The 27,480-nt window shown below is 33.5% G+C and overlaps 3 protein-coding genes across 3 annotated transcripts; 2 read left to right on the top strand and 1 right to left on the bottom strand.

Annotated features, from left to right (window-relative positions):
- The first annotated feature begins 536 nt into the window (after positions 1 to 536).
- Positions 537 to 5,976, top strand: LOC135843062 (uncharacterized). The gene is made up of 4 exons (XM_065360804.1): positions 537 to 797; positions 919 to 1,082; positions 1,637 to 1,705; positions 3,986 to 5,976. Exons 1-4 carry the CDS (start codon positions 742 to 744, stop codon positions 4,036 to 4,038), a joined length of 342 nt encoding a protein of 113 aa, XP_065216876.1. The 5' UTR covers positions 537 to 741; the 3' UTR covers positions 4,039 to 5,976.
- A 1,873-nt stretch (positions 5,977 to 7,849) lies between these two features.
- Positions 7,850 to 14,551, top strand: Snx1 (sorting nexin 1). The gene is made up of 11 exons (XM_065360513.1): positions 7,850 to 8,071; positions 8,246 to 8,386; positions 8,457 to 8,706; positions 8,785 to 8,946; positions 9,017 to 9,138; positions 9,238 to 9,444; positions 9,520 to 9,612; positions 12,088 to 12,231; positions 12,303 to 12,455; positions 12,733 to 14,160; positions 14,237 to 14,551. Exons 1-10 carry the CDS (start codon positions 7,982 to 7,984, stop codon positions 12,781 to 12,783), a joined length of 1,413 nt encoding a protein of 470 aa, XP_065216585.1. The 5' UTR covers positions 7,850 to 7,981; the 3' UTR covers positions 12,784 to 14,160; positions 14,237 to 14,551.
- On the bottom strand, positions 14,123 to 20,467 carry Cib2 (Calcium and integrin binding family member 2). Its single transcript, XM_065360514.1, has 5 exons — positions 20,215 to 20,467; positions 20,101 to 20,135; positions 19,800 to 19,917; positions 14,606 to 14,753; positions 14,123 to 14,522 (listed from the first exon to the last, which is right to left on the bottom strand). Exons 1-5 carry the CDS (start codon positions 20,263 to 20,265, stop codon positions 14,305 to 14,307), a joined length of 570 nt encoding a protein of 189 aa, XP_065216586.1. The 5' UTR covers positions 20,266 to 20,467; the 3' UTR covers positions 14,123 to 14,304.
- Between the last annotated feature and the right edge of the window lie 7,013 nt (positions 20,468 to 27,480).

Raw genomic sequence — 27,480 nt, 5'->3', positions numbered from 1 at the left:
ATTCTGCATATTTTCCGTTTTAAACACTGATAGGTATGATCGCTAAAAATTTCAAGTTATTTGGAAACAAAGTGAAATTTGGATTCCCCGCAATTAGTTTTTACAACTTCGAACTTGAATAACTTTTGAGTTTGGGAAAACCTAAAGAAGATGAATTTCTGAAAACTTCCTTGAGCTAGGTATTTGAAAATTTTGAGTAGATAGGTAACGTTAACACCTCGAAGTTGAATCATTCCCCCGTACCCGCGCAACATTAATTATGTAGGTACGTAGGTCCTAGGTAGATACATATTTTCCATATACGAGTATGTGTTAATTTTTCAAGCAGAAGAGAAAAAATTATTAGTAGTTTAGTTGAAGTATTAGAAAGTGATTTAAAAATGATTTATAATTATCTAGATGGAGTCTAATAATACCATAAAAGAGGAAGATGGAAGCGTAAATAAAATAAATAAAAATAAAAAACATTGTAACACAACAACTGGTTTGGTACAACAGTCATTCAGTGATTCGGAGTAAGTTTGAGTTTTAGCTGAAGCATCTTGGTTGGGAAATCAATGTGGCGAAATATTTTATCAAATTTTGGTTGTGTTCGATCGTTATGTTTTGATTAACAGGATATTGTAATTTACCTCTCGAGACATTATTAATTAATTGAAAATAATACCGTTTAATTCGTTCGAACATTTTAATTCATTGTATGATTGTATTTTTTTAATTCGGAATTGTAACGTTATAAATATGTTCCGTCTTAAGAGCCTAGTACAAAGATTATCCAAATCGCTTGTAAACCAAAAGTAAGATTTTTTCTTTAATTAGCTAAGTTATGCTTTTTAAGGGACCAGGAATGGTTTCTTAGTGCTTACGTAATTCAAGTGTTACTATACTTACAATAATTCAATGATTTTATAATTTCAGTAAACAGCCGACGAAAACCGCCGCCGTAGTCGCTCCAAGTGATCAAGATAAGGACCAAATCATTCGAAACCTGACGGAGAAAGTAAATGGTTTAGAATCAGAGAATAAAGGTTTAGAATCGGAGAATAAAGATTTGAAATCGATAGTCGATTCCAGCTACGGAAGTAGGTACCACTCAGTTTCCTTTACATTATAAGGGATGAAAGTGAACTTTTTAACATCAAAGTAAACTTTGCTTCACTCGCCTTCGGCTCGAATCTGTCTTACATTAGACATTGAAATCAGGTCATAGCCCAGAATTGAACTGTGAAAATATTTTCTCGCATAGTTTCTCGTGCTAATCACGAAAATATGGTTTAAAAAAAGGAGGATTTTTGAAATATCTTCTCTTTTTTATCTTCGCTTGTTCTATTGAAGTGTCTGTGCCGAGTCCTCCCTTCCATTTACCAAAACCAATGAAAATCGACGTAATCCTACTGTCTACTAAAAATTAAAATCCAGAACGCAAAATTCGTGCCTTTCACGTAGATACCTATCTTTTTCGTATTTTTTTTAAAACGAAATTTCGCACCACGTCGTCTACTCATAGTTGACCTCCTCCCCCCTCACCACACACACCCCCACACATGTTTTGAGGGTGTCTTATTTTATAACCCATTGTTTATTTACCTATTTTTATGTCAAGATAATATATTCAAAACCTTTTTTTTTTTTTCAGCGGAGTTGTCCCTTTGGGGTCCGCGAGTAAGGAAAGAAGTGGCCGAGAAGGTCAACTTCTCCAGGTTGAGTAAGTACCAAGATTTTTATCCCATTTTTTAGTCTGTTTTATTCCGAAGTACCTAGTCATGAATTATTATTACATGCCCAAAAAGCCCTGAAACGTTCCATTTTCTCTCTAGACGTGAAAATGTCTCAGGTAATTTTTGGCCAAATTTGCCAAAAGTCCTAGTTTTTGTCAGAAAGTTATATTTTTCCTCAACATTTCGAAGTAGAAATCTTGTTTTTACAAAAATTGTCAAAAATTCTTGCTTTCTGTCTAATGTTTAAAAAAAATTCTGTTTTTTTTTCAAAATTGTTCTTTTTGTTTTTTCCCTTATTTTTACTAATCAAGCATTTTGACTCTAAAAATTCTGGCTTGAACAAATTTAAACCTTCTCTTCCAAATTGAACCCCCTTCCCCTTTCCATTTGAGTATAATTGAGTATTTGAAGTGTCTGGAAAATTTGAAAAATTGGTTTGGAAACCTGATTAAGGTCAAGGAAAATCATTTCTTCTGTAGAATGTACATCTGATGTGTCTCCAATGAGGAAGGTATCCAAAATGACCAAAAATTTGGATGCTCAAGTTCTTTCTACATTAAAATGTTTGCTCGCATTTTGACATTTTTTGTTTACTTTTTGGTAACTTTTTTCCTGCATTTTTGGTTACTTAATTGGAGTGCAATTTTGTGTCGTATAATTTCCTAAAATTTGATAGAGATTCCAGAACTGTTCCAAACCGGTTCCAAGTTTCAATCGGTTTTAGAGAGCAAAAGTCCTCGTACTTCATACCAAATTTTGGCTAAATTCTGATTTTTTTTGCCTGACATTTTGACCCGAATCTTATTTAAATCAAAAAAAAGAACTTTACTGTTTGAAATTTTTTTAGCTTGCTCTTTTGATCTACCTTTGTTTAGACCCGAAATTTTCTTCGGGTTTGAATACTTTTTTTTTGTAAGGGGTGTTGAAATTAATTACGAGGCTCAAAGCTCAACCGAAGGCAGGAGGGTGCTTCTCGAATACAATTTCGCAATTAGGGTTAGTGTAGTTCATTTCCAAACACCTTGTATCATGTGCGTGTATGAGTTTACAGTAGGTCCTAGATACTCGTATGTACCTATGTAATGTACATCTGCTAACCAGTAATAGCATCGAGGCGAGATCTCGTATAATTATCGGAATTATAATTATTGGATTAGAGTTATCGGTAACGAATGATTGCTATGATTAGAGAGAAATGTTGCCATATCACTATAAGTTAGCTTTTGTAGAAGAGCGTGTGTCGTTGACGACGACGACGACAACGTCGACGTCATAAACGAAAGGGATAAGATATCACCGAAGCTAGCTCGAAAGCTCGTGAAACCGGAGATGTGATCAGTTAGTCGTGGGTCAAAATTTACCGCAGTATTATAATTTATTCGCCTCGCAGTACATCGTGTGCCTGTGCACTACGTAAGGTGATGAATTTATATTACGTGAGAAGCGATTTATATAAGGTTGAGTACAGTCGAGTTGAGAGTTTCGAGCATTTTCGAGTTTTTCAAGGAGTGGAGGTGAGGAGTAAAATGATCACGAAATAAGAAAATGAGTGAGAAAAATAAAGTCACGATGAAAATGTGTGAAAACTCATATTTTTTTGTGAAGACCTATGATATTTCAAGCAATTTTTGCCAAGTTCATCAATTTTTGGCAAGCTATTTTAGTGCCCATTTTGCAGATTTTTTATGCTTTACCTACCTATGTTATTTTTGCCAAATTTTATTGATCGTTAATGATTTTTTATGAATTTTTTTGGTACCTATGTTTTATAATCTGCGCAATTTGCAGAGATATTTCGTCAATTTTTGGCCATTTGCAAAATTCTGTACAATTCATGATGTCCTGTTTGTTTGACATTTTCTACTCACTTCTTTCATTTTTTAATCATAAAACAAAAATTTTGAGGCTCTCGACCCTTCTGAAAAATATTGAAGTATTTTTGGGAAAATGATTTGTTTTTCATATATTATTATTAATCAATCAAAATGTTTGAATTTCTCATTTATTCTTCCCTCATTTATTATTATTATTCTTTTTGAAATATGAATTTATAAAAATTTTCTGCCAGGTGATGACGAAGGGGGGGGGCATCTAAACATAATGAAAATTTTGAATTGAAACAAACATCGAAATGCTTTCTGAAGTGGTGAAAAAGTAATATTGAACAGTTTTCAAGATCAAAAATGTTGCTTTATTTATTTCTAAAACATTTTTTAAAAACCGAACAAAACGTACTTGTTTCAAATGATTTTCGAATTTTTTTTTAGACTTCGACATTATCCGGCCATCTTTGGACATGAATGCGGGGTCGATCCATTAGGTCGACTTCGTTTCGGTTGTTGAGTTTAAGACGGCGGTCACATTCAAAGGGGTTCACCCCGGTATTATTACTGCAGTAAGAAGACGTAGGAATGACTTTAATGATTATATTTACGAAATTCTTACTCTGCCGGGCAGTTCCCAGGATGAACGTCTGACCGACCCGTCGTTCGTCACTGCGATGGACTTAACCATCGACGGTATTACACGACGTACGCTAATATTCGACCAAGCTCAGTGGGTCGACTATCGACATTTCGTGCAAAAAATCGGTTCGGTTGACTTTTCCAGTAATTCGGGAAAAGCGTTGTTGAATTTTAATTATAGTCGCCCGTTTGCTTATATATAAGAACTAAATGTCTAGTATTCTACTGTTTGAACATTTGAAATACCTATTTCTTTTAGCTGATATAGTAGCTACTTTATAGCTGCTTTTGGGGAAGGTATATTTATCTAGTTACATTCCTTTTATTCGCAATTGAAGACCCCTCGCCAAAAAAGGCTCGACTGTATTTTTTATGACTCCGAGAAAATCGCAAAATACGTGTACGCCTAAACTATATGTATCACATTAGCAGATGAAAAATGCTCGTTTTTATAATGACAAAAACATGTAAAAAAAAAATATTTTTCCACACATCTCGTATTAGCTGAACTCTTTTGCACGTTTTTTCTTTCATATCATTCTGAAAATGTTTTTGTATGCAAATAAATGTTATTCGTGAGTCATTGAACGCACAAAATTTGATCAACGATCATTGCTCATCGATTTTTCTTTCTCGTGGCTTCTCTCACATAAGAGCTCGGTCTCGGAATTCGTCATCGTTTGACATTTTAAATTTTTTATTTTTTCAATGAAGTTTTTTGGAGAAATCGGTTACGTCGACTTTTCGACTAGTTCGAGAAAAGCGTTGTTAAATTATAACTATAGACGCCCATTTATTTATGTACCTATAAGAACTGGATATCCATTATTTTATGTATTATGTATGTATTTTTCGTAGAGAGATTCTAAGCTATTAATATCTGTGGGCAAGTGTGAAATATCTAATGATGTTTTAGTGTTAGCACTTTTTCGTGCATTTGAGACTGAGACTGATTTTACGAAAATTTCAGCACGTTTTCATTGGCGATAATTTTTTTATACCTTTTTGACAAATTTTGCTGGAATTTCAGGGGTTTTAATACTTGTCGTAGTTTTTTTTGACGATATTTTTTTGTTAGTGAAGAATCGATACCATTTAGAATAATGATTTACGAAAAAATTATTTTAAAATTACGATCAGTTTAACGCGTTATCACAAGTAGAAATAACTCGGGCAGGTTTTCACCGTTAATTTTATTTTCATTTGATTCGCTATTGGGTGTTCGGAGATTTCAATTCAACGACCATTAAATTTTTTTTGGTTGATCTGTGTCCAAGTTTAAAAAAGCGATCTGTATTTTTTGAAACGGTTAAATGAGGTTATTGTACGTATACTTTCTCATTCTTTCAGTAATTTATTCGTGAAGACCAAAACACACGTAGGTACAAGTTCTATCTCGAAATCTATTGGTCAGAAAATCTTGAAATTTTTTCGTCTTAAACTTTTTTTGTTTCTTAATTTTTTCAACGAAACTTTACCTACATGATTCTTCATTTTTTAATGTATTCCGATCAAATGATTGACGCGTTTTTTTGTTTGTTTGTTTAATGTGATTGAATTTTTTTTATCTGTCTTTTTTATATTTGTTCTGTTAATTTACGTGAATTTTGTGTGTACCTACATATTAAAGATAATTAATTCACGATTATATATATAGGTACCTATATATCTATTTGCTTTCTTGCTGGCCCTATTAATGTTAATGATTATGCGTATGTAAAATTATTGAAATAATATTGAATTCTGTATATTATGTCGACGTAAAATTTAAATTATAAGTTGAAGAAGTGGCTCTTGTGTGTTTTATTTCACTAAAGGTTCATCTGCGTCATTTACGGTGCACTGTTTACAAGTGAAATCGATATTTAGTGCGTCATACGGTTTTTGTTCCAAATTTGATTGTGGGGGGAGGGGGGAGGGAGGGTGTTGGGAATTACAAATGAATCTCGATCAAAACACGAAGGTGATATTCGTGTTCAGTATTGAAATGACAATACCTACTTCATGTAGGTATCACATTACCCAAACAATTGTTTTGGAATTTGGCCTTCAAGGGGGGAGGGGGGTATGGAGGTTTGCCATGAAGCTCAATCAAAAAATTAAGGTCACTTTTCGTATTCTGAACTTCCAAAAACATACCACGATACCAGTTTATATATTATCACACGCTCATATTATTAAAATTTTCACCTAAACTTTAGGGGGGGGGGGACGTACCTTCTCATATCTACTTTTTTATTAGTGTTATTACAAATTAGCGTGATTTATAAGTTATTCCAACATTTCCAACGTACATTGGAAACGGAAGCAGTGAAGATCTTATCTATCGAGCCGGGCAGGTAAGTGTATCACAATTACCTAGGTGTAGGAAGACAAAGGCGCTAAAGAAAATCCTGTCAAAAAGATAAAAATGATTCGCACTAAATTAGATTTTTTCTCAAATTCAAAATTCAGATTAATCAATTTAAAAGTAAATCAAATTTTCAGATCAATTTATTTTTTGAAAAAATCAATTTTCAGATTAATTTTTTTAAAACTCAAAAATTTGATGAATTATGAATTTTAATTGAATCAAATTTAAAAAAATTTCATCATTCAATTTAATATGAGGAATGGATTTTTTTCAAATTACATAAATTACCTATATTTTTTTAAAAACAATTTGTAAAAATTCGAATTTAAAAATTAAATTTTTTAAAACCCCATTTAAAAACAAATTACAATTTCAGGATAGATTTTGAAAAAGATTCAATCCATTTTCGAAAAAAAAAATCAAATTTCAGATTAATTTTCAAATAATTCAAAAATGTGTGATGTATTTTAGACTATAGCTAGTCGATTTCAATTTTTTTCCCATCATATACTTGACTTAAATTTCAGATTAGATTTTTTTCTGATTCGAATTTCACATCAAAATTTACCTCGAATCGAATGAGAGCATAAAAATTGAAATTTTGTCCTAATTATTAGACCCTGGACCAATGAACCAAATAAAACAATAAGGTAGGTAAAGAACGGACTGAAAGTTTGTTCTATTACGTGGTAGCATAATAATTAGGATTCTCTTTCATTTTTTCAAGTGGAAAAAGTCTAAAATTATAAAAAAACTTATCAAATTATGAATTTGTAGAGTGTAGACATATTGAGTAGAAGTACCAAAAAAAATACGCATTTCAAGGCAAAAATATTCGAAAATATTCGAAATGAAAAAATATGAAGTTGGGCTTATTTCATTATTTGAAAGGAAACAAAACAAAACAATAATTTAATTTTCAGAATTCCAAAAAAATCTAAAGGAGGGTCTATACTGAACTTAACCGTAAACTTATTCCCTTAACTTATACTTTAGCTTGGTTTATACTGAATTTAACGTACGTCAACATAAAAGTTGCCTTTGTTTAACTTCTAGGGTTAAGTTTAAGGTTACGGTTAAATTCAGTATAGCCGCACCTTGATTCAAGCAAAATTTTAAATTTTATTAAAATTGAATTAAATACAATACAAATTTGCAGAAAAATAATTGAATTTGAAATTTCAAAATAATGAAAAAATATAAAAATTATAAAATGAAAAAAAAAACAAAACTTGCTATTTGTGTTGGTGTGTGCGTGCCATGCGCCGTGCGCACGCGTCACGCGTAATCATCCAACATTATTTCGTACACATCCATGAAGTATAGATTGAGTCGACAAAATCTGAAAATCTGAAAAAAAATCTAATCAGATTCGAGAGAAAACAGTGAACGTGTTAATTTAAGAACAATAAAATGCACTAATTGTTGATGAATTAATAAGAAAAATGGACGCTGCGAACACACCCTCGGTTAATGGCACTGACTGTATGTTGAAAAGTGAAGCCGACGATGAACTTTTCCACTCAATCATCGACGTAAGTACCATACATTTCATGACCGTGTAATTATTATTCTGATAAACTCGCCTCTATCTATCTCACTAAAAATAACCACTTATCGAACAAATCGGTACTCTATCGTCTTATCGGTCAATTCACCTATATCTGTATTGTTTTCTTGGTAAACTGACTCTTCGTACTTTATTTCAGTCTACTGTGGATAAAAATACTTTCAATGCAGCCGAAGACGAAGAAGAGAATGAAGAAGTTTTGCCTCAGAATACCGAAATCAATATGAATAACGTTTCGGAAGTGTTGGAAAATGTCAACGTTTGGGAGAATAATTCTAACGTGAGTATACGTTAGAGGTGTTCCTTTAACCGTATTGTACATATTGTAACCGGAAAATATTATTTTACAGGATCACAATGACGAATCCAGAGACCAATTCATCGATATCGCAGTTACCGAGGCGAATAAAATCGGCGAAGGTATGAGCGCTTATGTAACGTACAAAGTCGAAACCAAAACCAATATCGGTATATTTCGCAAGAAGTCTATGAGTGTTCATCGTCGATTCAGCGACTTCCTCGGATTACACGAGAAATTGGTCGATAAACATCTACGATCTGGACGTATTATACCACCGGCTCCTGAAAAGAACGCTTTAGGTTTGTGAAACCGAACAAATCCTCTTATAGGCGTATAGTAATTCGTATTCTGATCGATGTGTTCATTTTGTTGAATAGGAACTACTCGTGTTAAGATGTCTAATTCTCAAGCCGATCATAGTGGTGGTTCGACTGAGTTCTTGGAGAAACGAAGAGCGTCGTTGGAAAGATATCTAAAACGAACAGCTGCTCACCCTATTCTTAAAATAGATCCAGATTTCAGGGAATTCTTAGAATCCGGTTCGTATTCTAGAATATGTTCGCCTAGTTCGTGAAATCTTTACTCATATTTGATGGTTTTTTTTTTCAGAGGGCGATCTTCCAAAAGCCACCAGCACATCAGCATTGAGCGGAGCCGGTGTCAAAAGGCTGTTCAACAAGTTCGGTGAAACAGTTAACAAAATTACTTATAAAATGGATGAAAGTGAACCAGTAAGTAATCGCGGCGGAAGTTCCCTCCTACACGTCATCTGTATTCGTCGTTATCAGTGTCTATCATTTACGAGATAATTATTTATTCTCAATTCGCAGTGGTTCGAAGAGAAATCCACATTATTGGATAATATCGACTTGCAACTACGTAAATTACACGGCTGCGTCGAGATGCTAGTATTCAATCGTAAAGATTTAGCAGTTTCTACTTCCCAATTCGCTAAAGCTGCCGCTATGCTAAGTAATTGCGAAGAACACACTGGATTATCGAGGGCCTTATCTCAACTAGCCGACGTCGAAGAAAAAGTACGCTCGGTTTTAGGATTTATCGTAGAAAATGTTTATCAACGATTCGACGAATAAAGATGAATCTTTTTTCAGATCGAAAGCGTACACAACGAACAGGCTAATTCTGATTTTTCCATTTTATGCGAATTATTGAAAGATTACATCGCGCTTATAGGCGCTGTCAAAGTAAGTTGAGAACGTCTCGTCGTGTTAATTGATTTTCGTCGAGTGTAATTTTCAATATTCATGAGACGAGATTCTATTTAAAAAATTCTAATTAGTTGTTTTCGTGACGTTCGATTCACGTTGCGTACGTGAGCTTCTCTTTTCTCATATATTATGTTTAAAGAATATTGAAATGTTTCAAGGTCTCGTTTTAATTCAATGCTAGAGCTTAAGACACAGGGTAAGCAATTGAATCGGGTAATATTTGTTTACTTTTCGTATGGGAATTTTACCCTATTCAATTGTGCACCCTGTAAGAGAACCTTTACGAATCGTCAATTCTGATCAAGCTGAAATTTGGTTCACTTAAAAAGCATATCGCCCCGATCTCAGAGCCAAATTTTCAGCTACCGAAATTGATTTTTCGATTTTGGGAGAATTTTTGAAAATCAAAAAAAGCAAAAATAGAGAATAGAAATATGAAACTCGGTTTATATACTAAAGTCAGCGCCTCGAATCGATTGGTACCATTTTCCAGTCCATCAGTGGCCTCCAGTATAAGTTGATGTTTCTTCAGCAACTTTAAATCGCTCCTGAAGGCCTTGTAAGCAAATTCAGCAGCTGAAAATGTAATCCTGTATTCGATTAAATCTGGTGATTGCAAATCTGAGGTGACGAGTTGAAAACTGTATTTTCTTTCATCAGTTGATTAATCTCAATTCATAAAAAAACTCCAAAGTCGTCAATTTTGAAAAAAAATGGTTCAAAACTTCGCCCCCCCCTCCAGTATTGATTACCACCATTTTGTTAGGCATTATAATCAACTTCGGCTGCTGAAAATTTATCCCATCGTTTTTCACAAGTTGAGAAGTTCAGTTTTAAGAACTGCGATTTCGTTAATTTTGCCTCAATTTCTCCAAAAAATCTTCCACCTCCTCAAGTCGACTTACCCCCACAATCATGGCAGGCTCAGGGCTCATTTTTACAGAATCAAAAAAATGAATGTCGTGTTTTTGGAGTAGTATTGCGAGTTATTTGAAATTTCTAAAGAAAATGCCACTTTTGCTGGAACTTCCAGATCGATCTAAAAATAATGAAAATCGATTCGAGGGCAGATCTCTCGATCATTTTTGATAAGATCGATCACTATTCACTCCTTCTGATTGAAGCTGAAAATCATAAATCGATAAATCGGAAATATCAATTTAAAAAAAATATAATTTTGAAAAATCTTTTCCTAATAAAAATGGAGATGAAATTGAAAATATCGAAAATCAAAAAATCGTTTTCTGAGACTGAAGAGAAACGTACTATTTGTCAATTTTTTCTTGATCAAAACAAAAGGAATTGAAACGTACAAACGTACTAGCCTAATAAAATGATAATCTTCAACACGACCGATGAAATTGATAGATTTTTGGCGTTCGATCAATCGATTTTCGATCATGATCGATTTCTAATCCTGAGGTCTATTTTAGACACGTTTGATCATTTTGAGATCAGAAATGGTAAATGAATCGATTTTCGATGTTCGTCAATTTAATCGATTTTCTGGGTTCGATTAATCGATTTTCGATCACGATCGATTTTTTTATCCGGAAGTATTTTTTTAGGCTGAAATTGGATTTTTCATTTCGAAGCAAATTAATCGATTTTTGAGGTTCGATGTTCGATTTCCGAGGTTTGATTAATTGATTTTCTGGGTTCGATTAATCGATTTTTGATCACGATCGATTTTTTTATGCTGAAATTGGATTTTTCATTTCGAAACAAATTAATCGATTTTTGAGGTTCGATGTTCGATGTTCGAGGTTTGATTAATCGATTTTCTGGGTTCTATTAATCGATTTTCCGATTTTTTATCCGGAAGTATTTTTTTTCTCAGGCTGAAATTGGATTTTTCATTTCAATTGATCGATTTTTGAAGTTCGGTGATCGATTTTGATTAATCGATTTTCTGGGTTCTATATTAATCGATTTTTTTATCCGGAAGTATTTTTTTTAGGCTGAAATTGGATTTTTCATTTCGAAGCTAATTAATCGATTCTTGAGATTCGATGGTCGATCTTCGAGGTTTGATTAACCGATTTTCTGGGTTCTATTAATCGATTTTCGATCACGATCGATTTTTTTAGGAATATATTTTTTTCACTTTTTTGAGCGGAAATTGGGTTTTTCATTTCGAAGCAAATTAATCGATTTTTGAAATTCGATCGATCTATTTCCGTTAGTGATCGATTTTTCATCCTGAAGTTCATTTTTGAGGCCAAAATTCATATCTCATTTTAATCATGGTCGATTTTTGATCGATAGGGTCGACTTCAGGAGGTCCATAGATGAAATTTTAAGTAATTTGTTGCAAGAATTGACGATTTTTGTAAAGGTTCTCTTTGGTAGTAGAAGTGTATTGGATTCTGGTAACAAATTTATCAAGAATGAATTATCTGAGGATGAATTTATCGTGAGACTGATACAAATATTTAATTTTTTTTCTAGGAGGCATTCCACGAACGTGTAAAAGTTTACCAACATTGGCAACATTCTCAAATGATGTTGACGAAAAAGCGCGAGCAAAAGGCTAAAATCGAATTGACCGGACGTACAGAAAAATTGGAACCAGCTTCGAACGAAGTCATCGAAGTATGTACCAAAATCACCTAAATCTTGATTTTGCTGTCGAGTCTTTACTCAGATGATTTTTTTTTCTTCAGTGGGAAGCTAAAGTGGAACGTTGCGAGGAAGAATTTCAAAAAATCTCGAAAATTATTAAATCCGAATTCGAACAGTTTGAGAAGAATCGCGTCAAGGAATTCAAAGCGGTGGTTACCAGCTACTTGGAAGCTTTAGCCAAACACCAAGTTCAAGTAAATCAGATTATTTTCATTTCCAGGGGGAAATCATTGGATCTGATTCGATCGAGATATTTCGTGGGTTCGATCAGGCCGGGTCAGGTCAAAATTTCGATCGGATGGGATCAGTTGAGACTTGATCTGATCTTTATCAGACCAGATCAGATCCGCACATTCCCTGAATCCACCCAGATCTGTTTGAATCTGATCAGATCCAATCAATCATTTTCCACCAAGTTATAAAATAATATTTGGCTAATTTTCATTCTCATTATTATTTTTTTATCACCAGGTTATGAAACATTGGGAAGCGTTTTTACCGGAAGCCAAAGCTATTGTTTGATTAAATTTGAAATGTTGAAGATGTTTTGTTTATTTTTTATCTTAATCGCAATCTAATTTTGCATGTCCTTATTGTATCGTCAGTCCATATGTTAAATAATATGTTTATATGTACTATCGAATGTTGCTTAATGGAAATTTGTCTATTTACCATTTGAAAAATTATCGTCATTGTTATTATTATTATTTTTTTGTATAATATCAATTTCTTCGTAACATTTTCAAAAAATCGTTTCGCTTTTTTAAATGTTGAAAGAACTGTTACGAAATTATCAAGTTTAATTAAATCAAAAAAAAAAAAAGTAGGCACTACGTCTTGCCAAAAACTGCGCAAAATTTCCTTCTTGTTGTAGTATTATTGTTTTTTTTTTACATCTGTATTCTTTAAATGGCTATTTTCCAAGTTATTTATACTTATATTTTTTATATTCTATGTTTTTTTTTCTATTCGTTACAGGTATTTTCTATTTCTGTATATCAAAAAAAAATCATAATCAGTCCAAAAAACCGATTTTTCTTTTTAGTTATCTCGTTTTATTATTATTTAAAGATGTGATAAGTTGATTTTTATTATTTTTGCTAATAACGTTTTTATTTCCCTTTTTTTCTCTTTTTTTTTTATTCATCATACGGTTTTAACTTCACTACTATTGTGCTTACTTTTATGTAATTTATTTCCTCGAAAATGTATGTGATATTTGATATTTCCTATAATATACATTTGAGTATTGTGAATTTCGCTGTACATACTTACGTTTAGTTTGGTTAGATGAAAAGACCTTCGAAAATTGGGTTAAAATATTATCTATTCGGAGCGAATATAATGAAAGAAATGAATTCTACAAAACATCCGAATTGTTTTTTCAGATTTATAGCTCGAAGCAACGCGGCTGGTATGAGTAAGCATATATTATAAAAACAATCTGTTCAAACGAATGCCTACGGTTCGCATTCGTATTCGTACACCTAGAATACAAAGTAAATAGAATTACAAAGAAGTAACTACCGAATGTGTGTAGTTTGCCATTAAAGTCGCAATTTTACGGTTCTGACATCAAAAATGAGCGTGTTAACTTTTACGTTTTTGATAACTTTCGCAATTAAATATGCTTTATTGGCGGCGACTATTATGTTCGTGTTAGAAAAATTACAAGATATGCCGATGTTGGCGTTCCTCGTTATTGGACTAATTTTATGGTTTTTCTTTACTATTTTTTGATGTTCGAGAATTTTTTCTTTTTCGTGACCAGTGACGGTAATTAGTGCAGTACTTGTTCGACGATAAAGAGTTATAAAATGTGTTGGAACTGTTGGAAAATGAATCGTACTCGTAACTCGTATTGGTGGAGAATTTCGTTTATTTTAGCCACTTTTAACCGTAAGAAAATATTCATTTATATTGCTCTCGTAGGTAATTCGAACGAAGAAGGTTGAAGTTGAAATTTTCCTTCCAGGTTACGCAGCTATCGTCGTCGTTCGTCGTAGAACCGTAATTGTTTTTCAAACAGAGCAAAAACTGCAGTCAAATTCGAATATGAAATGTAGCCAAGAAATCAGGAGCCCTCAAGATAACGTGTTCGAATTCCATGTACGAAAGTTTCCCATCACCGTCGACGTCAGCTTCTTCGATTACTTTTTCGGCTATTTGAGTGATTTCTTCGGAACTCAGTTCATTTCGTGTTAATAAGTGAGCTGCTTGTTCTAGATCCGATAAGCCTATGTAACGATCGCCGTCGAAATCTGAAAAAATATATAGTATTTTGGTTTGATTATTATGTCATATTGTGTTCAAAGGTAATTTTGTATTAGGTGGATTGACTGACCGTATATTTTAAACGCGTAGAATACTTTGATTTCTCTCGGAGCTTGTTCGCTGAAGACTGATAATAGGTCTAGGAAGTCTTCGAATGTTAGATTTCCTTTTCCATCGCGAGAAAATACTTCGCAGATTCTTTTACGAAATGGGTTTTCCTGTTGGATAAAATTAAATGAGATATGAGATAGGTATTGAAATTAGAAAAAAATAAAGTATTAATACGTTGGGAAATTTCAAATAGGTTCTTGATGTGGAATTTTTTGTTCAGGTGAATTGAATTTAAATTGTAAAAATTGATCGTTTATCAATAAAATACCTGGTGGTGTAATTTGAAAAAAAAATTAAAAATAACTTTTTTCTTGACTTGTTTGCATTTTTAAAAATGTGATAACGAAATTTAGGAACCACTGTACCTATTTCTCATATTGAACCCCTTTTTTTGGTGCCAAAAGAACAATTATTGGGCTAAAAATTTCACCATCTTATCGTGTTGAATTAATTAGCCCACATCTTTGACTGTTTTTAATCAAGTTCGTTGATAAAGTTTCAATTTTGATTTGGTTCATGGAGCAAGGAGCATGAGGCTAATTTGCAATCTGCAGTGCAACAGGCAAAAAGTACTCTAGAAATTGAATTTGGCTGGAAATTTTGCGGTCCAAAAAATTCAGCTAACTTTTTATTGTAGATAACCATGGATCTAGAATGCCTAAAATATTTACACAAAAACGTTTTCTGAGGATTTTTGAAGAATTTCGAACCGAAAATTGAATCGTGATTTTTAGGATTTTTCAAAAAGGGTCCGCGATCGTATCAAAAAGGGAAATAAAAATTTTGGCAGAATGACAAAAAATTTCATCATAACTTTTTTGGGGCTATTTTGAAACGTTTTGAGCTCAAAATTGGTCAAGATTTTTGGTAATTTTGTAAAAAAAAGTCGTATAAACTATAAAGTGTCAAAATGGAATGAAAATTTGGAAAAAATTCAAATATTTTGACAAAAACGTTTCTTTGAGGATTTCTGAAAAATTTTCAGTCCAAAATTGGGATATGATTTTTGGAATTGTCAGAAAAGAGGCATAAAACGTATCAAAATGGATTGAAAATTTGGAAAAAATTCAAATATTTTGACAAAAATGTTTCTTTGAGGATTTTTGAAAAATTTTCAGTCCAAAATTGGGATATGATTCTTGGAATTTTCGAAAAAGAGGCATGCAACGTATCAAAATGAATTGAAAATTTAGAAAAAATTCAAATATTTTGACAAAAATATTCCTTCAAGGATTTTGAGAAATTTTTCAGCCCAAAATTTGGATTATGATTTTTGGGACATTTGGCAGAAATTTTACCAGGAAAACAAAAATTCACATCAACACCATATCTGAACATTTTTAAAGCATTTTGGGCACGATTTGTGGGATTTTCAAAATGGTGTCATCCAACCTACCAAAAGGGGTAAAAATTATGGAAAAAAATTGAAAATTTCTACAAAACCTTTTTTGAGAATTTTTGAAGAATTTTGAGTTTTTTTATTTTTGAAAAAAGATACCCATTAATGAGTTTATAACCTATCAAAAATACTTGAAAATTTGTAAAAAATTTAAATTTTTTGACAAACATGTTCTTTAAAAGTTTTTGAAAAATTTTGATCCTAAAATTGAATCATGATTTTGGAATTTTTGAAAACGTGCTATGCGACCTATCAAAATAGGTTAAAATTTCGACAGAAAAACAAAAATTTCTATTAAAACATTTTTTGAGCATTTTTGAAGAATTTTGAGCCCAAAATAGGGCTAGATATGTGGTAAAATTTTCAATTTTTTTGGAAAGTGTTATGGGGAGCATCAGGCGGTCCTATAAAGAGAAAGTGTAATGTTTTGAAAATTTCCAATGTCGAGAACATGGTCAGTAAAACTTTCAAAAAGTAGCTTCGAAAAATTTTGATCCCAAGATTGAGTTATGATTTCTGAGAATTTTCAAGAAGGTAGTGATATCATCATCTGTCAAAAAAATTGGACCAAAAATCTCTAAAACCGCGACCAAATTTTGGTCGGTCCGAAATTCTTCAAAAATTCTGAAAAACATTTTCATCAAAATATGTTATTTGAGATTGTTGTAAAATTTTAAGAAAATCACGACGCAATTTTGGGCTCAAAATTCTTCAAAAATGTTCAAAAAACACTTTTGTCGAGATACTCGAATTTCTACAAAAATGTCAACCCCTTTTTGGTGGATCACATCACCCTTTCTCAAAAATCTCGTAAATCAAAACTTTATTCGATTTTGATGAATCACACGACACTTTTTCAAAAATCTCGAAAATTACGAATTTATGACTCAATTTTGAGCTGAAAAAATCCTTCAAAAATACTCGAGAAACATTTTTATCGATTAAATTTTTATAAAAATGAGTCCTTGAAATACAAAACATGCTAAGTGCCCTGGAGTGAATTTTACAGGAGAGCAAAAAGTAGTTTTGCAACGATTACCTCGCAGCTGCAAATGGTGTACGAGTGTCGGTGATGGTGTAATAAGGTACTTTGTTCAATTCTGCATCTTTTGGTATAAAAATTTTTCCAAAAAAAACATTTTGAAGCCCCAATTTTTCAATTCAAAAATAACCTATTTTTGAGGGTTTTTTTTTTTTTTTTCTTTCAAGTTTGTTTTGGTAAAAAAAAAAGAAGAACAGAGCATAGAAATTCATTTTTTATTGTTTTAAACATCGATTTTAGGCACTATAACGAAGGGTATTCGTAAAAATATCGAATATATTGAAAATAATACTCGTAAACACTGATAAAACGACGTAAATATTTTCAAAACAGTTCCTGGATAGCACAACGGTAACAATGGCACTTAGCATGTTTTGCACATGGCACTTAGCATGTTTTGCACACAACGGCGATGGCACTTAGCATGTTTTGCACGAAAACCGGTCTTGGACTTAGAGAAAACGTGATCTTTAGGTAGGTATTTAGGTAGGTTCCGCAGTGTTGCCAAATTTTTTGAATATGTTGGTGGAACTGCGATGGCACATAGCATGTTTTGCGCGAAAAAAAACGAAATCGAAAAAATGGCACTTAGCATGTTTTGTATTTCAAGGACTCAAATGTTAACCTCATAATACAGGGTGTTCCGAGAATCGTCTGCCAAAATTCAACTGTAGATAGTCCTCGAGGAGACGAACAAAAAACGTTTTTATGACTGGTTGCCTATCTTGTGAATTGAAGGAGCTACGTGCTTCGCAAAAATCGAAATTTACTAATTTCGAAAAAATCATCAAAAATAAGGAAACGTTTGAATCATTTAAAATTGATGCCCATATCCCATATAGTACTCGAGTAGACGAATAAAAAATATTATTATGACAGATTGCCCATCTTCAAAATTGAAGGGGCAACCTTGATTCAAAATTTCTAAATTTGGGATGCTTCAAATTCAAATTTCAAAATGTGTTGGCGCCTTTAATTTTGAAGGTAGGCAATTTGTTATAATAACATTTTTTGTTCGTCCATTTGAGCACTATGGATTACTGAAGTCATTTCAACGAAGCAGACATTTTCTTACTATCTGTAAATTGAAGAAGTTGCACAATTTTTGGCCAAAAATGTACCAATTTTGTCAAATTCCCTAAAAATGAGAAAATGTTTGCATCATTTCAGTGACTCCACTAACTCATAGTATTTGAGTGGACAAACAAAAAAAGTTATTATGAGAAATTGCGTATACCTTCACAATTGAAGGGGCCAACACAATTTGAAAATTTGAAATTTTCAAAACCTAGGGCACTACAAATTTGGAAATTTTGAATCAAGTTTGCCCCTTCAATTTTGAAGATAGGCAATCAGTCGTAATAATATTTTTTGTTCGTCTACTCGAGTACATGGGTTATGAGCATCATTTGCATGATTCAAACATTTCCTTATTTTTGATGATTTTTTTCAAAAATTAGTAAATTTCGATTTTTGCGAAGCACGTGGCTCCTTCAATTCACAAGATAGGCAACCAGTCATAATAACGTTTTTTGTTCGTCTCCTCGAGGACGATCTACAGTTGAATTTTGGCAGACGATTCTCGGAACACCCTGTATAACACTTTTTCTGAAATACCAATAAGGTACCAAATTTTGGAATTAAAATTTTTCAAAAATGCTCGCTAAAAAAATTTTGATAGGAATTCTTGTTTTTTTTTTTTTTTTGGTCAGAATTTTAACACATTTTGATAGGTTGTAGTCGTGGGTACCTTTTTCGATCCTCAAAATTGAGAATCACTTGCAAATAAGTAGGTACCTATTTTCAAGAAATAAGATAAGTTTGCATTTTTCCTTGCAATTTTAAAATTATCTTTCCTAGAATCGACTAAATGTGTGTTTTTTTTTCAAGTTATCAATCAACGATACATTCACGTTCTACATTCAACAATCAACCTGAAAAGTAAGTAAAATATTGAATCAGGTAGGTACTTCCTATAGCCCAATATAATTTTACTTTTGAGATAAAATCTGATAAACAAACCATAAAGTTTCACGTGTAAGTACCGAAAGATTTCCCCGAATCAAAGCTTGCAGAATGCATATAAATGAAAAAAATTCGAATCCAATAGAATTTCAAGTGCCGTTAATAAGAAACCAGAATATCAACCTCGTAGAGGAAGAAAAAAAATTGGAAATTCGATTGCAGATAAATGACAAAAACATTGCCACCTGAACAAGCGAACAATACCTATTGAATTTTTTATCAAAGCTATGATACTTAATGAGAAAACTAGTTGAGACAAAATTGTATGTAGATATCTGCCAAAAAAAAGTTTCAAATCGTTCGAATCAAGTTTAATTCGCTATCATGGTGGGTGGGTTTGTAAGTATTCGTGGTATGAACGTATTAAATGTGTAGGTAATTAAAATCAAATAACATAATTTTGATTAGTACTAAGTATAAGTAATAAGAACACCGGAGAGACCAGCAACTGTGAAATGAACTCGGTGCACGTGGTTTTTATTTTTTAATTACTCGTTTATTATACCTACCTTCGTACTTGACCAGTCGTTTATTGGAGAGAAATGACTTTTGTATAGCTAACCACCTACACTTTATATCTCGTTCAACTTATCTCAGATATTAGTACATGAGCACGATTTATATCAAAATAAGCAGGTATTACACAATATTAAATTGTGAAAAAAAAATGAGTCTATGATAATTTACTTTTAATTCTGGTAACTTCTCCATGTATTCTAATGGCACTTTAACTGTTGCAGCTTCATTTCCAGGCATACATTGTGGAACTAGATCTGGACATGTTTCTCTGAACTTCTTGAATACCCTAATAAAATGGACCAAGCAATCATAGACTATTTTTAATTTTGTAAAAATATAAAAAAATTCTGAATGTAGTGATAATTTAACAACAAATCAAATTATATTAAACCTTCTAACGTATGATTAGGTACATAAAAGTAAAAAAAAAAAGTTCGTAAACAGGATTTAAAAAATACACAAATTTTACCTTAAAATTTCTTTCCTAGTGAAAAACGTACAATCCTGAAAATTCAAATCATCAATGATCTACCTATTTGAATTATTTTTATAGGTAAAAGAATCAACTGATCAAAACACGTACTTGATAATCTTCGATTTGAGCTTCGCTAAATACGGTAACTTTGTTTCCCATTTCTGAGCGGATTCCAACTGTTTTCAGCTGTTGATATTTCCAAATAGGCGGGTGTGGCCTTTGCGTGTTCTAATATCATTTGCAGTAAGTACATAGCGAATTGTACCGGACCGGACGACGATATTAATTACTTAAAAGCTTTGCAACGACTTATAGGTAGATATAATGCTACCGTGTGCGTTGCATTCTACGAGTATACGGATAATGAGAGCCGAGAGGTGACGAGTATTATTTCCTTGACATTTAAACTCAAATTGTACAATAATCTTTACCTACTCGTATGTATAGTGAAAGTAAATCAGTTGGTATGAGACATTAATGACTACATACTGCTTCGAGTATGATTATTATAGATTATATTTTTTCTCTCTTGGTGCATTGCTCAGCATTATTAGGTTTGAGTACCTATAGAGTTACATATTTGAATTTATAAGTTCATTGAGCAAAAATTTAGACAATAGAATAGGTATAGAATTACATCACAGATAATTCGTATATGTGAGATTAACATTCAACTGTGAAAACTTATACAATCAAAAGTTTTGATTTTAGGTTATAGGAACCTATCTGTCTGGTACAAGTTTGGTGAAATTATACAGAGCTGAGCACGTGGTTCGAGAATGGAATAACCTTCATCGAAGCTTGGTGCTGTGAAGCATTGTGTGCCATCTGCGAATTTCAAAATGTGAACATTCTACTTGAAAAATATTCCTACCTATGGTTTATTAACTCGTATAGGTTATAGGTTAAACTTCTGTCACTCATCACTCCCCAGTGCTATGTTCAGTGGTCCTAAAATGTGTTACATCGATGAAATTTTCATTTTTGAAGATTTTCAGCTACATTTTTTCGTACTTGAGGGAATGATGAGCTTGACTGGAGTCGTTTTTGAGATTTGGGAACATGATTGGGAAGGGATTTGGGGCTGTAATCACCCCCCCCCAACCTAAAAAAATCCTTAGATTGAATTTATTTATTTCGATTTCTGGCATAACAAATTTTCTAAAATTTTCATACTTGCTTTATTCAAACCAAATTGTGTTTTCCTACAAAATTTTCTAATTTTGAGGGTAGAAAATATATTTTTGCCCTCTTTTTGCTCAGTCAGTCCAGTTTGCTTTCCATTTTCGAAATTGAAATTTCTGAAAAGTTCTTATTTAAATCCGAGGAGTGTTACTTAAATTAAGATGTTTATCATAGGTACCTGATTATCTGAAAGAAATGTTCATCTGATAAGCGGATAATCGCTATGAGATGTACCTACCTATCTAGAAATTCTATCAAGTAGGTATAGTATAGAATCTAAGGCTTCTAAACTTACTCAGATCGAGTAAAAAATGAAGAAAGCTGATTTATTAAGTATATTTTTTTTGTTATCAGACTTCATTTGTTGTGTTATGGGTATTTGGAGTTCGAGAACTTTAGACCCATATGCAAGAGTAAGTACCTACCTACTATAAGTTACTGTATGTTATTTTCCTATGATTACCTTACATTGGTCTACATGACCATAAATTTTCTCGATTTGTAGGAACGAAACAAGGTACTTAAGGATTTGGATCACATAAAAACCTCACGTGAAGCTCTATTAGTAAGCTGGCTGGTTAATGAAAGAGTGGAAAGGACACAAAAAGAGGAGGAAATTGGAGTTTTAAAAAAAACTTTGGTAAGAAGTTACCTATTTTTCAAATATAAGTGTAGGTATGATGGTATGATGCTATAAATGATAACGTGTGGCTGATTTTAGTGTAATCTGATCTTGGCTAATCCCTTTGCTGTTTCTTTTAATGCTTTGGAGTAGAGCGGAGGGGGGGTTAAAAAAATGTAAATTACAAAAATATATATTTTTTAAAGGATGACACGAAGAACATCGCCCTGAAATTATTCGTAATTCCATACTTTTGTCAAAAATTCGAATTGTACGGAGAACATTGGGATACGAATCCGAAAGAAGTAGTAAAAGATTTTAATCCAGATGATTTATCTGGGACCAGCATTATTAAACATCACCTAGAAGATGAACAAACACGTGAGTTATATACAGCGAACGCCAAGAAATGGAACCGTATCTTGAGCAAAAGTGCTCACCCTCTTGCAATCAAGTTCAAAAAATCATTACAAGAGAAATACCCGGATGTTTCTTTATCTATCTTAGCGAAAAATCTGGGACTAGCGATAGCCTTATTAAACAACGCAAAACATGGGGTTGTTGTTGCTAACCTTCCAGAAGCTCTGGAATTATTGCAGACTGATTCAGCAATTGAAGCTTTAAGCAAGTGGGGTGGTTTGTCGGATCCGGTAATATTGGATGTTATTTATGAATTTGAAAAAACCACATCGAATCGACAATGGAAGCCAACATGAATCATTGTACGATTAAGATAATCTCAAAATTGTAAATATGTATGTTCTACATAACTTTAATTCTAAATAAAACTATCTAACCCCCCCCCCCCCCGGGAGAAAATCCTGGATAGGGGTCTGAGGAGGATACGTATGTCAATCTGATCAAATTTTCATTTTTTTTCATGAAAAATGAACCAAAATTCAAATGTTATAAAAATTGGTCAAAAATGGAAAAATTATTTTCATTTCAAAACCTGAAATTTTTACTTTAAGGGCGATTTTAAGGCAAATAAGGCACAAAAATAGCTGCTCAGATTTTTGATTGGACCCAATGTACGGCCTCCAACAATTTTTTTTGACTTTTACCAATTGGGGGAGGTTCTGGGAGCCATGGGTGAGGTCAATTTGAAAAACGACGGCTATATTCGTGTTCAGCGATATCGAAGACATACTATTTCATGTGTCACACGATTGAAACCATTTTTTTTTTTTTAGATTTCCCCCATTGGAGAGGTGCTGGGGACTGTGGATGGGTCCAATCAAAAATCTAATGTCATATTCGTGTTCAGCGTCACCAAAAACATACTATTTGATGTGTCGCACGAAAAAACCCCTATTGAACTTTTACCCCATCATTTGGGGAGGTGCTGGGGGCCGTGGATGGGGTCCAATCAAAAATCTAACGTCATATTCGTATTCAGCGTTACCAAAAACATATAATTCGATATATCACATGCCCCAGATTTTTTTTTGAATGTTTTGCTCCAAATTGGGGGTGGGGGTGCTCCTCCTCCATCAAGAGATCCCATCTCAAAACTTGAATATTTAGAAAAAACATCAAAAGAAACATCTATGGAAATTTTTTCAGAATTTTAAATGGTAGCTCCCACTTACAGCGCCATTTTGAAATTTAAACTCTCAATTTGACAGTTCAACGTTCAAATTGTGAAAATTTCAAAATAATTAAAAAGTTTAAAATGTAATATCCTTTCGAACTGTGAAATCAGTTTCGATCAAAGTATCATAGTTTTGGAGGAATGCGCTGCTGAAGTTGAATACCTCGAGACAATGTGAAAATAATGGAAGCCCCCCCACCCGCCCCCTGAGGTGGCTGGGACCAAACTGATTGCAGGTTTCTTATTTACGAGATGTGTAGATATTGTAAAAAAATTGAGCGAAATCGAAAGACATGACTCGAAAACGTTGGTCGAATTGACATGGAATGACCCTCTCATCAAAATCTCATTTTGAGCATTTCTGAAAAATTTTGATCACAAAATTGGGTTAATTTTTGAAGTGTCATGTAATCCATCAAAATGGGACACATCTTTTTTTCAATTTTAATTCAGTTCGCTCTGAGGTATCTCTGGATCTTTTGGACCTACAGAACCTGTTTTGATAGGGTCAGAAGTACAACTTTTTTTCATAGCCCATTCCAAAACCCTACTCAATTTTAAGCTCAAAATTCAAAAAAATGTTATCAAACATTTTTTCCTCGATTTTAAATCATTTGGATAAATCCCACGACACCGACAATGTTTCAAAAATCGCCAAAATCATGACCCAATTTTAAGCTCAAAATTTTTCAAAACTGCTAAAAAAATTGAAATGGTTTTGATTTTCTATCGAAGTTTTAATTTATTTTGATCGGTTGTCTGACGCTATTCAATTTTTGAAAAAATCCTAAAAATCATACTAAACTCAATGAGCTTGAAATTTTTCTGATCCACTCAAAAAAATTAATGGAAATTTTTCATTTCTGTGGAATAGGAGTGCATTCTGATTGGTTGCATTACATTTTTTTCAAAAATCATCGCCCCATTTTGAGCTCAAAGTTCTCCAGAAATGCTCAAAAAGTATTTTCGTTGCGATATTTGAGTTTCTCCTGACCAAAGTTTGGGAATAAAATTCTTCAAAAATGCTCGAGAATTACAATTTATTTTGATACCTAGGTTGTAAGACCAACTTTTCAAAAATCCTAAAAATTATTTCCAAATTTGATCTCAACATTTTTCAAAAATGCTGAAAATGTATTTTCGTCTCCAGACAAAGTTTTTATCAATTTTGGTGGGTTATTCAGAAAACATTTTCATCGAAATACTATTCAAAAGTTTTTGTAAATTGAAAATTCTTCAAAAATGCCGAAAAAATCTTTTCATTGAAATGTTTTTGTCTCTGGCAAAATTTTAACTCATTTCGATGGATTTGAAACATTTGAAGTTCTTGTAAATCAATAGCCAGTTTTTATACGTGGGTCACAAGACACGACACTTAAGAAATACCAAAATCAAAGGCTCAAAATTCTTCAAAAATGCTCGATGTTCTGATATGGACTTTTGTCTTTCTGCTAAGATTTTAACCCATTTTATTAGCTCGCATGACACTTTCCTACTTATACTCGTATACCTGTAGGGCACGGTACTCTCCTACAAACGAATCGCGGTGTCGATCTATAAGGCCGCAACTCGTAGCGTCCTGGTTCGTCCGTTTTTGGTTTTCACGCAAAAAAACCTGAGTGACCAATGTCTCGAAAAATCCAGGTGCGCGTCCGGAATAAATACCCCAATCGGATACATGAACTCTGTTGTTTTACGCCCGGAATAAGAACCCCGTGCGTGCCGCGTAATACTAACCACGAGCCAACAGACCCTACTACCTTAAAAAACTATGCCCGGAATGAAAACCCCGTGCACGCCGAGTGATGAAAACCACGAGCTAAAATACCCTAATAGGCGTGAAGAGAGCGCGAGAGAACGGAGCAAGTAAACCAACATTTAGAGAAGTGATATTATTTGTTTCGAACTGGTTACAAAGACTGAAAACTAAGCTAAATACAGCTTATATTTATATAAAAAGGCTTAATTCTATTAACCAATAGAAAAGAAGCTAGCCAGCAACCTTTTTTCGATAACGTTGTTTTGTAATGTAGATTGTTTAACCAATCACATTACAGAAAACTGTATAAGAAAAAAGGTTCATTTTAGGTATACTGGCTAGTATTCTTCACTAGCGTACTACTTCGTGATACATATACAAAAAAAAGCGATTTTTAAATGTATACGTATCACTGTAGTATGTAGAGGGTGGATGTGAATGCATCGGACTCGCGAGAACCGCTTTTAGATACCTGGAATGCCGTTAGGTAGAGTCGAACGTAATACAAAGGCATCTCGCGTTGTCAGATGCGATCACAGATACCCCTACAGGACTCCCCCCGTAGAGGCGGAGCCGATAAAAAAAATTGAAGAAATATGTACACAGTGTAAAAATAAACAGTGCAGAAAAAAGCAAAATTGACATAAGTTTCAAAGAATTGAAGCACTGTGAGTCAAAATTAAAACTAATTAAAAAGGAAATTTACATTAGAATATTAAGAAAAATAGCGAATATCTTGTAGGTTGGTTGCCCATGTTACTTGTTTTTTAGTATTTAGGGAAGCAACATACTGGTCTGGTTATTTGATTGTTCTCCCTGATCTCGTGGTGTACTGTACAGGAGCAGGATCAAGGTGAGGAAAATTATCAGGTTCATTCCAAGATGGAGTTTTGGGTTCATTGCTGTTTTCCCTTTGTTTTTCTGGGTTTTCATCCAAGTAAAATGCAGGCTTCAGTCTGTCAATGCTAACAGTTTTTATCGTACCATCCACATCAATTGTAAAGACTTTTTCAGTTCTTTTAATCACCTCATATGGACCAGTGTAGTTGAACGAGAGTGGCTGCTTTACACTATCCGTTCGGAGATATACTTTTTTTGCAGTGTGTAGTTTTGGATGAGTAAAGAATGATTTTGAAGTCTTATGTAAGAAGGGTGCCAGTCTGAGGGTGGTGAATGCTGTTTTTAATCTGCTTACATAGTCTGGAAGAGGTAGGATGTCTGGCTTATCTGTTGATTGAAGGAAATCACCAGGTAGACGAATTGCTTTCCCAAACATAGTTTCAGCTGGGGAAAATGGAAAATCATCTCTGCATGCTATGCGAAGTCCAAGCAGCACAACTGGTAGAGACTCGGTCCAGGTTGAGTTGTGGCATTTGAGTGCTTCTTTGAGGCGGCAATGTAGGCGCTCAATTATGCCATTACATTGAGGGTGATAAGCTGTAGTAGCGAAATGTTGAGCTCCGAGCAGAGTGATGAACGAATGATGGATTTCTGATATAAATTGGGTCCCTCTGTCAGTTGTGATGACCTTTGGGACCCCGTACCGGGAAATCCAGTTGTCCATTATGGTTTTCACAACGGTTTCTGCTCTGATGTTTGGAATGGGCACAACTTCCATCCATCTGGAAAATCTGTCAATCATTGTGAGCAGATATTTTTGGCCATAGCTTTCAGAAAATGGACCAACTATATCGATGTGGACTCGTTCGAATTTTTCGGAAGGTGGAAATGCCTGGTAGCTGGATCGAGTGTGTCTTGTGATTTTGGCTTTTTGGCAAAGGTCACAACTTTGAGCCCAGGTACGAATTTGTTTTCTCATTCCTGGCCAAATGTATCTCTGTTGAATTAGGCGTAATGTTGCATTTGGGCCAGGGTGAGATAAGTTGTGAAGTTGTTGGAAGATTTTGAGTCGAAGATTGGCAGGTATGTATGGCCTTGGATCATTGTGCTCATTTGTGTCGCATTGTAGAACTGAGTTGTCATCTAGCAGGTACGGAGTTAAGGTAAATGGACAATTTTTGGTGCCATCTAGCCATTTCTTCAGTTGAAGGCAATTTTTCTGTTCATTTGCAATAGTTGATTGGTTGATAGGTGCAGAAATTTCATGGACTCTGCTCAGAATGTCAGCTACTTGGTTGCTTTTTCCAGATATGTGTTTGATGTTGGAGGTAATTTGAGCAATTTCGTCAAGGTGAGCTGCGCGCCTGGCGTTGT

Source organism: Planococcus citri, chromosome 4, assembly GCF_950023065.1.
Source record: "Planococcus citri chromosome 4, ihPlaCitr1.1, whole genome shotgun sequence".
In the NCBI taxonomy this organism is placed as follows: domain Eukaryota; kingdom Metazoa; phylum Arthropoda; class Insecta; order Hemiptera; family Pseudococcidae; genus Planococcus; species Planococcus citri.
The sequence above is the reverse complement of the archived record's forward strand: the minus strand, read 5'-3'. Positions and strand labels throughout refer to the sequence as shown.

Bases quoted from the DNA above. Each gene is read 5' to 3' on its own strand.
- LOC135843062 (XM_065360804.1), top strand. From the start codon at position 742: ATGTTCCGTCTTAAGAGCCTAGTACAAAGATTATCCAAATCGCTTGTA. The intron at 1,083-1,636 runs GTAGGTACCACT...TTTTTTTTTCAG, and splicing joins AGTCGATTCCAGCTACGGAA to CGGAGTTGTCCCTTTGGGGT. The intron at 1,706-3,985 runs GTAAGTACCAAG...ATTTTTTTTTAG, and splicing joins GGTCAACTTCTCCAGGTTGA to ACTTCGACATTATCCGGCCA.
- Snx1 (XM_065360513.1), top strand. From the start codon at position 7,982: ATGGACGCTGCGAACACACCCTCGGTTAATGGCACTGACTGTATGTTG. The intron at 8,072-8,245 runs GTAAGTACCATA...ACTTTATTTCAG, and splicing joins TTTTCCACTCAATCATCGAC to TCTACTGTGGATAAAAATAC. The intron at 8,387-8,456 runs GTGAGTATACGT...ATTATTTTACAG, and splicing joins TTTGGGAGAATAATTCTAAC to GATCACAATGACGAATCCAG.
- Cib2 (XM_065360514.1), bottom strand. From the start codon at position 20,265: ATGGGAAACAAAGTTACCGTATTTAGCGAAGCTCAAATCGAAGATTAT. The intron at 19,918-20,100 runs GTAAAATTTGTG...CCATTTTATTAG, and splicing joins ACTAGGAAAGAAATTTTAAG to GGTATTCAAGAAGTTCAGAG. The intron at 14,754-19,799 runs GTAAATTATCAT...TTTATCCAACAG, and splicing joins AGAAGTTACCAGAATTAAAA to GAAAACCCATTTCGTAAAAG.